The 13,756-nt window shown below is 34.1% G+C and overlaps 1 protein-coding gene across 5 annotated transcripts in view; it reads right to left on the bottom strand.

Moving 5' to 3' along the window:
- The window catches only part of LOC100933824 (cohesin subunit SA-2), a 123,194-nt gene that overhangs the window by 69,835 nt on the left and 39,603 nt on the right, over positions 1-13,756 (bottom strand). For 4 of the 5 annotated variants that reach the window (XM_012546129.2, XM_012546130.3, XM_012546128.3 and 1 more), the window contains 3 exons: positions 4,298-4,405; positions 3,197-3,311; positions 2,665-2,782 (listed from right to left, as the gene is read on the bottom strand). In XM_012546129.2, coding sequence (XP_012401583.1) covers positions 2,665-2,782; positions 3,197-3,311; positions 4,298-4,405 — 341 coding nt within the window. Of the gene's footprint in view, positions 1-2,505; positions 2,618-2,664; positions 2,783-3,196; positions 3,312-4,297; positions 4,406-13,756 lie in introns of all 5 variants that reach the window. The other variant, XM_031959070.1, reaches the window with a different exon arrangement.

A 13,756-nucleotide genomic window follows, 5' to 3' on the forward strand; every position in this document is an offset into this window, starting at 1 on the left:
TAACTCCATCAACAAGGTATAAGTATTCTTGTTCTCCACTAATCCCTATAAATAATTGATATTTTTCTTTCCTGGTTTCTCTAACAAAATGACTGCTGAAAGGTGGAATTTCAGATTTTATTAATTTGTATTTCTCTATTAGTTATGAATTTCCATTTATTAATTTAAGAATTGCCTGTTCATATGCTTTGACCACTTCTATATTGGGGAAAAATTCATTCTTAAATATTTATACCAACTCTTGGATATTAAACCTCTATTAGAGCAATATGCTTAAGCTTTTCCCCAATTAATTATTAACAAATTGTACATAACAAAGGTATTGTTTCTTATATTCTTGGGTTGTTTATTTTGCATATTGAAAAGTTTACAATTAAGCTTACAATAAAAAAATTTTATAAAAGAAATGGAGAAATGGGACGCAATCATCTCCAGACTTTAGCAAATGATTTTGTTAAGAGACAGCATTCCTTATTTTTTTTTTAATTATGTAAGTTTGCAGAATTATTTCCTTTTGAAGGAGTGAGGAGTAGAGTGAGGAATCATGCTAATCAAGTTTCTTAAATCAAGTATATGTCACACCCAACCATGGCTTTACCAAGTATATTCCTGAAAAATTTAGTAAAGGAGAGAAAATAAATTTAATAGAAAGGATGCATACTTTTCCTTTATTAATGAAAGTAATAGTGTTTGATAAATGAAGGTGCCTTAAAATGCATCTAATCCAACCCCTTATAAAGAAACTAAAAATCAGAGAGTTTTTAGGTAGCTTGTCCCAAGTCACACAGTCCACACCATAATTGAAATAAGAACCAAGTTTCCAAATTCCTACTATTTCCACTAATTCTTGATTTGTTTTCAGTCATGTCTGACTCCTCATGACCTCATTTGGGGTTTTCTTGGCAAAGATTATTAGAGTAATCTGCCATTTCCTCCCTCGGCTCATTTTACAGATAAGAAAAGTGAGGCAAATAAAGTTTTAAGTGACTTGCTCAGGATCACATAGATGAGGCCATATTTGAATTCATGAAGATTAGTTTTCCTCACTCCAGGTCTAGTACTCTATCCACTGAGCCTCCTAGCAATTTCTACTAGACCATGTAATAAATACAGAATATTTTTCTTTCTAAGAAATACTAATTCATTGAATTTCTCAGGAAGTCAAACCAAGAAAGCTATTCCTTTTCAATATCTCTTAAAGAATTAAAGTGAGAACAAAGCCTTAAAAAAGTCCATTATTTTAGCAACTCTTCTAGAAGGCTGTGTCCTAAAGAAATGACAGGCATACACTTGTAAAAAGGAGAATTACTCAACTTAATTCAGCAAAGTAAATTTCTAAAGTTATACATGCACTTGCTATATTAAGTCAGTTCTGAGACTACAGTATGAAGGACTACAATGACCAAGACATAATATACGGTGTGGCTCCATTTATAACCAAGACCTGGAAAATCCCCAGGTCAGAACCAAGGAGAAAGATACTGGCTCTATGTAAACAAACCTGCTGCAAAAGATAGCACATGTGGAGATAGGACATGTAACAGAGGCAATAAGATAACATAGAAGGCAGCACAAAGTAGTGAACTTCATTTTCCTTGCCTGTAGAATAATAACAAGTCACATTTATGTAATGCTTACAAAGCACCATCAAAAAATAATAACTAAACATATAATAACCAGTTTGATTAGAAAAACCCCTTTGAGACCCACACATAAAAATACATTTTCTGCCAATATATCCAAAATCCAAGTGTTCCGTGAATATTCTAAATTATTTTGGAAAATTCAAGATTATATGAGCACTAAGGTTCTGCTTAGTTCTAATATCCTCCGATTCTGTCAGTGACAGAAATTCAGCACTTCCACTGAAAAACAGACAGACCCTAATATTATTTCAATAAAGTATACAGGCTACAGTGAAATTAAAGGTCAAAAATGACAAATTTTGATCTGTAATCAAAAATGGTCTTTTATGCAATTCCAACAGACTTGGAATGGAAAACATCTGCATCCAGAGAGAGAACTATGGAGATTGAATATGGATTGAAGTATAGTATTTTCACCTTTTTGTTTGTTTGTTTTTTCTTTTTGGTCTGATTCTTCTTACACAACAAGACAAATGTGTTAATATGAATGTTGGAAACTAACTTTTTGTGTATTTAGGAAAATAAAATACTACTGAAGGGGAAAAAATTGGTCTTCTGTGGTATAACATCAAGTAGTACTGCAGCTAACAACTTTTTTGTCAGAAGAGGATGTTACATAGTAAAAGTAACCCCAGGGCCTCACATGTTCCTTAAAGCTACTCATGTTTTAAAATCAAATAGAAAGTAACTGAAATTTATATTTTTAGGATTCTTTTGGCCAATAAATGTTTTCAAATACATATTAGTAACTTAGTGTAGGTTGGATGTACTAAAAAAAAAATTAACTTCTGTTTATAACAGCTAAGATTTAACAACAGTTTACAGATTCAGAAAATGAAATTTCATAGAGATTTATCACCTTGTCCCATGCCAGGTCCAGAGAGTGAGGCTTCGAACTTAGAATGAGTATTCCAGTTGGATTCCATGGCTTCTGGATGGTCCCTGGATAGGATAAGCCATCTCCCCCTAAACTATTAGGAAAAGGCATTTAAGCAGACCCCAAAATCTTGTCTCTCACCTTCTTCTTTTCTCATGGGCTTGTCCCTTAAAAGATTTGTCAAACACTCCCAGTCTCTCAGCAAACCGTCTTCCCAGTCCCACAAGCTATCCACCAAGTAGGTGACATGTTTATGAAACTAAAAGAGAATTTTTTAAAATGATATATATAAGGATCAAGGGCAAACAATGCTACAAAAAAGTCTAATATTCTTTATAATTCTAACCCATACCACAGATAAGTTTCCCATCTGACTAGTCAGTACCAAAAGCAGACACAGATTTCATGTTTCTATATCTACATGGTTACATAGAAACTAATATAACATATCCCAAACAAGCAAAGAGGAACAACACTATCTTACAGGGGATTGTATGAATGTTGTTACTTTACTCCAAACAAAAATTGACAAATCCCCGGTATTTCTATAGTTTATCATTAAGATTGACTTCAAAACAGAGCAAGATGGTTCCACCAATAATTTTCAAACTCTTTAAAATATTATCAGAGCTAGTAACACCACTTCCTGGCAAACAGTCATAATTTTCCTTACCCCATGATTCAAGAAGAAAGTAATAAGTTTTTTCAGACGCCTAAGGCTATAAACAAACTTATTTTTCTTCTTGGCATTAGGAGGCTCTTCTTCACCCGATGGGAGACAAAAAAGTCTGTAAAGGAAAAAAAAAAAGTGGGGGGGATTCTTATTCAGCCATGCATATAATCAGTCTGCAAAGGAGTAGCAATTCTACAAGGATTTAGAATTCAAAAACTATCACAAGATTATTATTCATCTAAGTCATTTACCATAGAATTTGGGAACTCTGAAGTTGCTGGCTAACTTTTAAGAGTCCAAACATTGGCTAAATTCTAACATCTCCTGACATCACACAGTACAAATGATAGGGTAATAAAAACGTTGAGTAGCTACCAGCACATGATCCAAAATGGCAGTGATGAAGTTTTATGTCAAGACTCCTAATGATACCTCTCAGGAGTCAAAAAAAGCTCTATATCCATCCTTTCTCCAAACACAACACAAATATGGGGAGAAATGACACAGTCAAAAAGTATTTTCCAAAAAAAAAAAAAAAAAAAATCTTATTTATACTAAGGTTTTAGAATCAGCTTTTAAAAGTCCCGAAATACCAAAATACAACTGTGACAAATGATGTAATATGAATCATGATGATGAATCATTTCATATTATGAAATTATTATGTTGTTATACATAACCAGACATTTACAAAAAGGTAGACTGAAAATCATGTGTGACGTCCACATGGGCACTTTCTTAAAAAGGGCCACAATTTAACATTAAGAAGTGGACAAATATCAACCTTAGCTTGTACCTTTAGTAATAACCAAAGATAAATTAAGCCAGCAAATGAGATTTCATATATTGGAGAGTAGGGAAGATGAACACTGACAAAAAATAACCTACTGTTGAAACTTAGAGCTTTCTCCTCTTTTCCCTTCTTGAAAATAAGGTCAGAAAAGAGCCCAAAGAAACAACGAAGACCCTGTTGACTGCTGATTCAGTAGATCAACTGACTACCAAAATGACAAATTTCAGACTAAGTACACCTTCCATAAGATGTACACCTACAAGAAGATAAACTCAATTTTTTTTCAATTGTATGACTGAGAAAGATACCTTTTGCAGAGCAATTCTCCAGCTACTACAGCTAAGGGTCTATATGTTGCATAAACAAAATGATACATAGCTTCACATTCTTCTGACGATACCGTATTCTCACAATTCCTATGCAAAAGAAGAGAATAGAAATTCTAAGGTTGTAACTTAAAAGTTTTCAAATACCACACAATACTATTGATTTTAAAAAGTCCAATTTAGACAATCATTTATATAAAATACAAAAATGTTATCAGTGTTATTGTATTGTTTGATTTTAAACTAAATTTGCCATCTAAAATACAATTCATGATTCCAATAGACTTTAGGACTTATTCATCAATAAGTTCTTTAGAAAACTATTTCAATTACATAGTTTAAAAATTCATTATAAATCTGCTGATTAGTCCATGATCTAGTACTTATCATAAGTCAAATCTGACTCCTAAGACTGTGAATCATTTAAACATTACATAGTAATGAAGCCTGTTTCTTAACATAAAAAGTCACAGAAATATTAGTCTTATTTCTAAAAATCACTTTTATAAACATTTGTATGGTTTGTGTGTGTCTTTATAGTAGGTATCACTATTATAAAAGGTATCACTGTAATAAAACTCTGGACTACTGTACTTAAAGCCCCTTTAAACATAATAGTTCTACATCATTATATTATAGTATAGTATACTTGCATGTCACATCTTTATGCCATTTTTAACTTCTAAAGTAAAACTTCTAAAGTAAACTTCTAAAGTATATCATACTATAGCATTATTAAATTATTAAAGAAAAAATCACATGTAATTTTATTATTTCAATAGCATATTAAGTTATTTCATATAGGAACGGCTACTCAATAAAATACTGTAACAGGGCCAAGAATAAAATTCACAACAAAAATCCAAATAGTATTTCCTCTTTTAAAACTATCACATTTTTAAAATCACTTGGACAGAATCTATTCCCAGGGCTATTTCAATATGATCATCCTTTCCTGTGCCTCCATACTTTTCTCTAAATAATCTTCCTAAGTCATAGTCCTGATCAAGAACAGAGGTTCTCATTATCTATTAAATAAAAATCTACTAAATAAATAATGCTAGATTCTGGCATTTAAAGTCCTTTAGAATGTGACCAGAACCTAGTTTTCTTATCACACATCATCCTACATTTTGGGCCCTCCCATTCTTTCCTTCCCCTCCCATCTCTATGCCTTTTCTCACCCCATCCCTAAAGATGGACTCCCCACCCTTTGCCATCCTCCACAAGTCGAAGTTTCTCCATTTTTTCAAAGACCAACAGACGCCGCATTATCCATGAAACTCTGCCTTATGCTGCACTTCTCCTTCTCCCAGTGATCTCTTCCTCCTCCAATTTTTCATGCACTTTTGGTTAGACAAGTCTTTTTCAATTATTATTCTGCCTAGTTATTTGTGGGCTTGTATTTTCCTGCCTCTGAAACTTCTAGAAAGTAGGGTCCATGTCACTTATTTTTATCACTGGCATATAAACTAGGCACTTTATAAATACTAAATGTAATATTCCTTTAATGGTGCTTCTATATTAACAACTCTAACCTTCAGCAAACAAAACAAAAATTTAACAGCATGAGATAGTGATGGAAATGTGATTTGGAGTCAGAGGAGCTGGGTTCAAATCTTAGCTCTGCTACTTACTACCTGTGTGATTCAGGATAAGTCATTTCACCTCTCTGGGCCTCAGTTTCCTCATCTGTAAAATGAGGGAGTTCTTCACAGGAGCAGGACTGAGGGTAAGAGTACATGGAAATTCTGTGGCAATCTAAGAAACGAGGGTGCACAAGGCATTAAATTATGAATGCCATTATTTCTGACCCCAAACCTACTTTTCATAAAATGAAATGCATTTGTAGTTGAAATAGTATTTAGGTTATTGTGAAACCCATAATAATTCTTGCTGGTCCTCAGAAATCTTATTTATTTTAGAAAGTGAGAATTATCAAATCAAGTAGTGAAGTAGAAGTATTCACTTTGGTATTTTCCTTGGGGGCAGTTATGACTATGAAACTGTTATATACAATCAACTCCAGTTGCTTCTGATTGCCTATAGGATAAAATACAACTACTTATGTTTAGCTTTAAGTCCTTATACAACCTTAGCCCCATCTACCTTTCCAGGTTCACTGAATATCACTCTCCCTCCCAAACTCTACAACGGCAACAAAATACATTCTCTCTGCTCCAACTCTTGTGACTATGCCTCCTCATGCTTAGAATGCTTTCTCTCCTTCTTCCCTCTTAGTGTCCTCCTTTTACTTTAAGATGTACTTCAAACTGGTCATCTTCTGCATAAACTTTTCTGGTCCCTTCAACTGACAGTACTCTCACTGTTAACTTTGTATTTAACTACTCTGTATATGTTTGCATTTATGTCTTCTTAGTATGTAAGTTATGTACATAAAACTCTTAGATTAGAAGGGAAGCAGAAAGTTGGGAAAAAAATTTTTATAGTCAGTGTTTCTGACAAAGACCTCATTTCTAAAATAGAGGCAGAGCCAAGATAATAGAGTGAAGCCAGGAAGCTGCTACAGCTTTCCCCATTTCCCTCAAAAACCACATGAAATCAAGCTTCTGAACCGTCTAAGGGAATGAAAAACACTCTCCAGCTCAAGACAGACTAGGACTTTAAGAAACATCAGTCTCACTGGGGTAAAAGGAGTATAGAGCCCAACTCAGACACTCTGGGAAAGCCAATGAGAGGATTAATCACAGCAGATCAACAACTGACACTGTTGGTCCTAGCTTAGGAGTGGCGCAGACCAGTAGGGCACCTCCAGTCCCAGTTTGCAAGGCAAATTGCCAGCTAGGAAAACCAAGCTGTTTCCTGGAGAGAGCAGGTGGTGCTACCCAATCCTGTGAGCAAGACATAAAACACAACTAAGGCTCAGAGCTGCACAGGAAGCTTGGGACACCATGCCCCCTGTACCCCAGAAGTAGAGCTAGACCTTAAAAGGCACAAAAGAAGAGGGGGGAAAAAAAAGAGAAAGAAAGAAAATGATCAAGAAACAGAAAATAACTTTAATCATAGAAATCTACTATGGAGACAGAGAAGACCAAAGTACCAACTTAGAGGATGACAAAATGTCTACAGAGGAAATCTCAAAGAGTGATATGAAATAGTCTCAAGTCCAAAGAGGCTTCTTGGAAGTGCTCATAAAAGATTTTTAAAAGTAAATAAGAGAGATAGAAGAAAAAATAAGAAATAAGAAGTATACAAGAGAAAGTCAACAGCTTGAAAAAGGAAGAAAAAAATTGATTAAAGAAAACAATTTCTTTAAAAATAAAATTGGCCAAATGAAAAAAAATTAACTGAAGAAATCAATTCCTTCAAAAACACAATAGGCCAAATGTAAAAAAAAAAAATCCACTGAAGAAAACATCTTGAAAAGTAGAATGAATCGAACAAGTAGAGATACAAAAGCTAACTGAAGAAAATTACACATTAAAAAGTAGAATGGGACAAATGGAAGCTAATGACTGTTAGACATCAAGAATCAATCAAACAAACTAAAAAGAATGGGAAAATGAAAGAAAATGTAAAATAACTCAGTGGAAAAACGGCCCACCTGGAAAAAAATACAGAACCTTAAATTGGACATTAGGAATGACTAAAAAGAATAAAATTTTTAATAAACTAAACCACAATCAGCCCTTAAACTGCATTTATCTAACAAATTTTGTACAACTGCAAAAAACACCAAACAATTAACCACTCTGCAAGACTGAGCATCATCTTTCAGGGGGAGGATATAGATCTTTAATGAAGTAAGAGACTTTCAATCATTTCTATTGAAAAAAAAAAAACCAACTAAAATCGTTAGAGAATTGACTTAAATTTATAAGAATTCAAGTCATTCCCCAATTCATAAGCAAAGGATATGAATAGATAATTTTCAGATGAAGAAATTAAAGCCATTTCTAATCATATAACAAATGCTCTAAATCACTCTTGATTAGAGGAAGACAAATTAAGACAATTCTGAGGTACCACTTCACACCTCTCACATTGGCTAAGATAACAAGAAAAGATAACGAAAAGGACGTAGGAAAACTAGGACACTAATGCATTGTTGGTGGAAATGTGAAATGATCCAACCATTCTAGAAAGCAATTTGGTTTTCTATGTGTGGCATAGTGCCACTATGTAGTACACTATGTAGTAGTGACTATGCCACTAGTAGGTCTGTTCCCAAAGAGATCATAAAAGAGGGAAAATGAACCATATGTGTAAAAATATTTATAGCAGCTGTTTTTGTAGTGACAAGGTACTAGAAACTGAGTGAATGCCCATCAGTAGAAATGGCTAAACAAGTTATGGTATATGAATATAATGGAATATCACTGTTCTATAAAAAATGATGAGCAGAATGATTTAGAAAAGTCTGGAAAAAAGACAAATGAACTGATGCTGAATGAAGTGAGTAGAAGCAAGAGAACATTACATAGTAACACGATTAATTAATGATCAACTGTGATGGATTTGGCTCTTCTCAACAATGCAGGGATTTCAAAGCAATTCCAAGGGCCTTGGGATGGAAGATGCCATCCACAACTAGAGAGAGAACTATGGAGACTGAATGTGGATTGACGCCATAGCATGTTACCATTTTTGTTTGGTTGGTTTTTTCTTGCTCATAGTTTTTTCCCTTTTGGTCTGATTTTTTTCACACAACATGAGAAATACGGAAATATGCTTAGAAGCACTGTACATATTTAATCTATATCAGATTACTTGCGGTCTTGAGGGGAGAGAAAAAAATTTGGAACACAAATTATTACAAAAATTAATGTTGGAGCAGTTAGATGGCGCAGTGGATAAAGCACCAGTTCTGAAATCAGGAGGACCTAAATTCAAATCTGGCCTCAGACACCCTGGGCAAGTCACTTAACTCCAATTGCCTCAGCAAAAAAAAAAAAAAAAAAAAAAAAAAAAAAAAAAGTTAAAAACTATCTTTACATGTATTTGGAAAAATAAAATACTACTGAAAATTTTTAAAAGATTGTTTCTTTCTATTTGTTTCCTCAGAGCCAATCAAAAGGCCTAACACAAAGTAAATGCTCAATAAATATTTGCTGATTGATTAAATTCCTGAAACCAATTCACTGAAAATGAATCACTAGATATGCAGGGTACATCACTAACAGAACCTTAAAATGGACATTAGGAATGACTAAAAAGAATAAAATTTTTAATAAACTAAACCATAATCAGCCCTTAAACTGCATTTATCTAACAAATTTTGTACAACTGCAAGAAATCATTTAGAAGGCAATGTTGGTATTGAGAAAACTATTCTGTGGTGTTTGTTTAAAGTTGTCTTTGATTGCAAAATCTTTGTTAGTCATTACTATTTTCTTCTAGACATGCTCCCAATTTACCTTACTGGGAAAATGTCCTGCTGTTATTAATAAAAATATCTCACCCTTACCTCATTCCCCAATTGCATACCTCCACCACAGATTACTGATAGAACACATTATAATGGGCACATATGCCACAATAATCATACATATCTCTGTGCTCCATAGTAGAAAGTAGACCAGCCTCCTTACTAAGACTTTGTAAATGACAATTCTCATCTTACCCATAGAGGGAAGCTAAGGCTCAGTCATGCTCTACATAAGTAGAAGGTGAAACACTAATTTCTTTCCTACTAGATTATAAACTCATGGACAGCAGGACTTCCTTCATAGCTTTGTATTCCTAACATCCAGTATTTTGAGAATAATATAATAAAAACTAATGTTATTTACTCCCTGTTTACTACAAGACACAAAACATCAATCATCCTCAGCTTCAACTTTTTTTCATCTTATAATGAAAGATTTCCACTAATTTTGTAATTCTCACAACATAAAAATAAATGCTTAGAGTGCATATTGTATAAATACAAATGTGTGTGTCTGCACACATACACAGTCATATTATTACATGTAAAACTAAGCATTTACCTCTTTCAAGCAAGCTCCAGAGGACAGAGGCTATTTTGTTTTTATCTTTGTATACCCAATGCTTAGCACCTAAAAGGTGCTTTACTGCTTAAGATTTGGAAAACTGATTTCAAGTACCTTCATGGACCCCAGTTTCCTTATCTGTAAAATGGATAAATAATGATAAGCACTTTTTTCTTGATATAACAGTCTGATATGCTATAAACTATGTTAGAGGTAAAAATTATGTTCTTCAACATACAGAGTAAATGTATAATATTGGCTCTTTAAAAAATTGATTATTCTACATTATACTGCCTGCAGCAAGAGAAACAGGAGCCAGAAAGACTATTTGTCAATGACAGCTGAATATCCCATAACATAGTCAACACAGACAAAAGGAACATTGACATCTGGCAAAAATCATCTTTCCATTTATTGTGCTAAAATTCTGGTTGTATCCTGTACCTGATGGCTGTCTTTTGCAGAGTACATGCCTAAAAGGAAAACTCTTTTCTCTATCAGGCCTATTCACAGCCTCCAAAAGGATCACAGTTTTCCAAACTCTTCAATGCAACAACAGTACATTTTTCCAATTGCCCATATGATCCAATTACATTCATTCTCCCAGTGAACCACTCGAAACTATTTTCAGAGAGTAGCAGATGGCAAATTAGAAACTCCAAGGAATTTTGCATCTAAGCATAACTTAACAGACTTGTGGCTTTTCTCTTTAAGCAGAATAATTTTGAGGGAAAGAAGATCTCAAGTTATTTAGATCTATACTCTGCCAGATGAATCAATGGCTCCTTTTAAAAAAATGCTGTATCACACATGCAGAAAATTATCCAATGGCAGGAATTATGATAAAAGAAAAAGAAAAAAATGAGAAAAGATGAAAGTGAGACTTTCTTGAAGTGAGAAAATAAATTTGTCTATATTAGTGCTAAAGTCAGTCAACATTTCAATGGAAGTGTTTCGCTTAAAATATTTCATTCAAATTCAGTAATTATCAAATGTTTTATTATATATCTACTTTGTAAAAGACTCTGGAGTCATGAAAATAATATAAGATACAGAAAAATAATAGTAATACAAGCAAAATGTGATACCTACAATCACAGAAGGCTACAGATAAAGAATATTTGGGAGCAGTGGAAAACAGCAATGAATCCAGAGTCAGATTGGTAATGCAATCAAAAAATAATTTACCTGGGAAATAAAAGATGCATTACAATGGAGAGTTATTAGAATTAGAGAGTTATCTCTCTAAAGATAATGATGGGCTCAATTAATACAATGGTAATAGGAATGAATAAAAGAGGTCAGGGCTTGGCAACTGATTAGATAAGTGAAATTAAATAGGGAGAGTAAAATGATTCTATAATTTTTGATCTATAAAATAATGAAGATTTACATAGTTTTGCCTTGAGTGCCCTGTATTCTTCAGCTAGCAAGAACTATAGTTCCCTCAGCTTCAAAACTCTGGTGTCATTCTTGACTTCTCCGCTTTACTCCACACAGTCCATCAGTAATCAAAATCTTGCCATTTCTACTGTCACATTACTACCTTCCTCCCTTACAAAGCCACCCATACAATCGAGTCCCTCATCATAACTTGCTTAAACTTTTGCAGATAACTTCTGACAACCCTACTTCAAGTCCCACAATTATTAAAGCCATTCTCTTAAGGATCAAGTCTGATCATGTCACCTTCTTCACCTTCCTATCATCTCTAGGATCAAATCTAAATTCTTGTTTGGCCCTGAAAGATCTTTACCAGCTGGCTCCATCCTATTTATATAGCTGTATTACACATAACTCCTTTCTATTGAGTCTGGGATCTTATGATATTGGTCTTCTAGCTAAGACTTACATAACACCCCATTTCCCACCTCTATATCTTTATATTAGCTGTCCCTTCATGCCTAAAATGTCCTCCCATCTCACCTCCACCTCTTGATACTCAGTTCAAGTTGTACTTCTTTTTCTTTTGGTCTATTTCTATCACCCCACAGATGTTAGTACCCTCCCTTCAAGTCATCTTTTATATAGATAGATAGATAGATAATTTTGTGTGTGTGTGTATATAGTCTCTTTGCTTATGATGTACATTCTATGAGGGTATAAACTGTTTCCCCTTTGTATCTCCAGCAGCAAGTCCAATAGATATTTAGTAGATACTTAACATATGGTTGACCTACTAACAAAAAAAAAAATAGCTATAAGAAGCCTATGGAAAAGGCAGAGTGCCTACCAGAGTGAACTTGAGAAATTCCAGTAATTTTCTCCTTGAGGATTTTGTCTTAATTCACACAAACAGATTGAAGATGAATGCGTCAAGAAAAGGAAAAGAAAAAAACATATCAATCACTTTCCTCCCTAAAATTCATACAGCACATTATATTTTTCAAAGCCATTATACTACATCCTAATACTTTTTTAAGCCATGAAGGGGAACGTTCTTAAAAAATAGAACAATAGAATATATAGCTCAGAGGAGAGCTTAGAGATCATCTAGTTCAGCCCCCTGGTTTTACAGACAAGGAAAAGGAAGCTAGGGAACATGAAGGGACTTGGCTGAGGTCACACAGGTAGGTAGTAAGCAGCTGAGCCAAAATTCATACCTGGAGTATTCTTGATTCCAAATCCTGTGTTCTTTCAAATAAACTATATTGTTTAGAAATGATATTGCCCATGTATAATCTCATATATTTTATTACTCATCTTAGAAACCAAAGATTATTATGTTTAGAAAAAAATAAGGAAGGAATCAAAGGCATAGTCTAAATAAGAATTTAGTTCAGAGTAGGACTAGTTATGAAATTACAGTGGGGAGTTTTTGATGTGACTGATCACTGTCTGTACTTTTTTCTTCAGTTTGACAGAATTTAGGACACTATATAAAGTGAAGATAGTTACAGACTTGCAGTACTTGCCCCATGAAACAGTCCTTATTTACTAAATCCTTTAGCCACATAGAAGTGCAAAGGAATCCATCAACTGTTGCAAACAGCATGTTCTTGTTTACACATTATTATTGGAAGCAAAGGAAGATAGAGATGGCACCTAGGCATGCTGCCAGTCTGTCTCTTGAAGCATGAAAACTATCTTAGCCTTCTAATTCAATTCTCTTGGCAGCCCAATGAAAAAAAGTCGCAGAGGCATGACAATCCACTCCTATCCAGCAGTCTATGAGCCAAGCCACTTGTTGACCATAACCATGTACAGAAAGCCTACTACCCTTTCTGTCCTGCTCTACAGCTGCTTAAGACATTCCTCAAATAAAATGAAACAACCCCTCAACTACCAAAAAAGGTCCTCCTCTCCACTCCTCCTCTCTGCCCAACCAGCAAAAAGAGAAATGCATAAGTCTGTTTTCTCTCACCTTTGAAGTGTTGCCATCAGTTACGTGTTTGAAACCATGATTTCTTAGAGGGAAAGAAGGTAGGGGAACAGAATGAGAAGGATCAAAGAAGAAGAAAAAGCAGATTATTTTTCTTGGTTTTGA

Source organism: Sarcophilus harrisii, chromosome 3, assembly GCF_902635505.1.
Source record: "Sarcophilus harrisii chromosome 3, mSarHar1.11, whole genome shotgun sequence".
Lineage (NCBI taxonomy): Eukaryota > Metazoa > Chordata > Mammalia > Dasyuromorphia > Dasyuridae > Sarcophilus > Sarcophilus harrisii.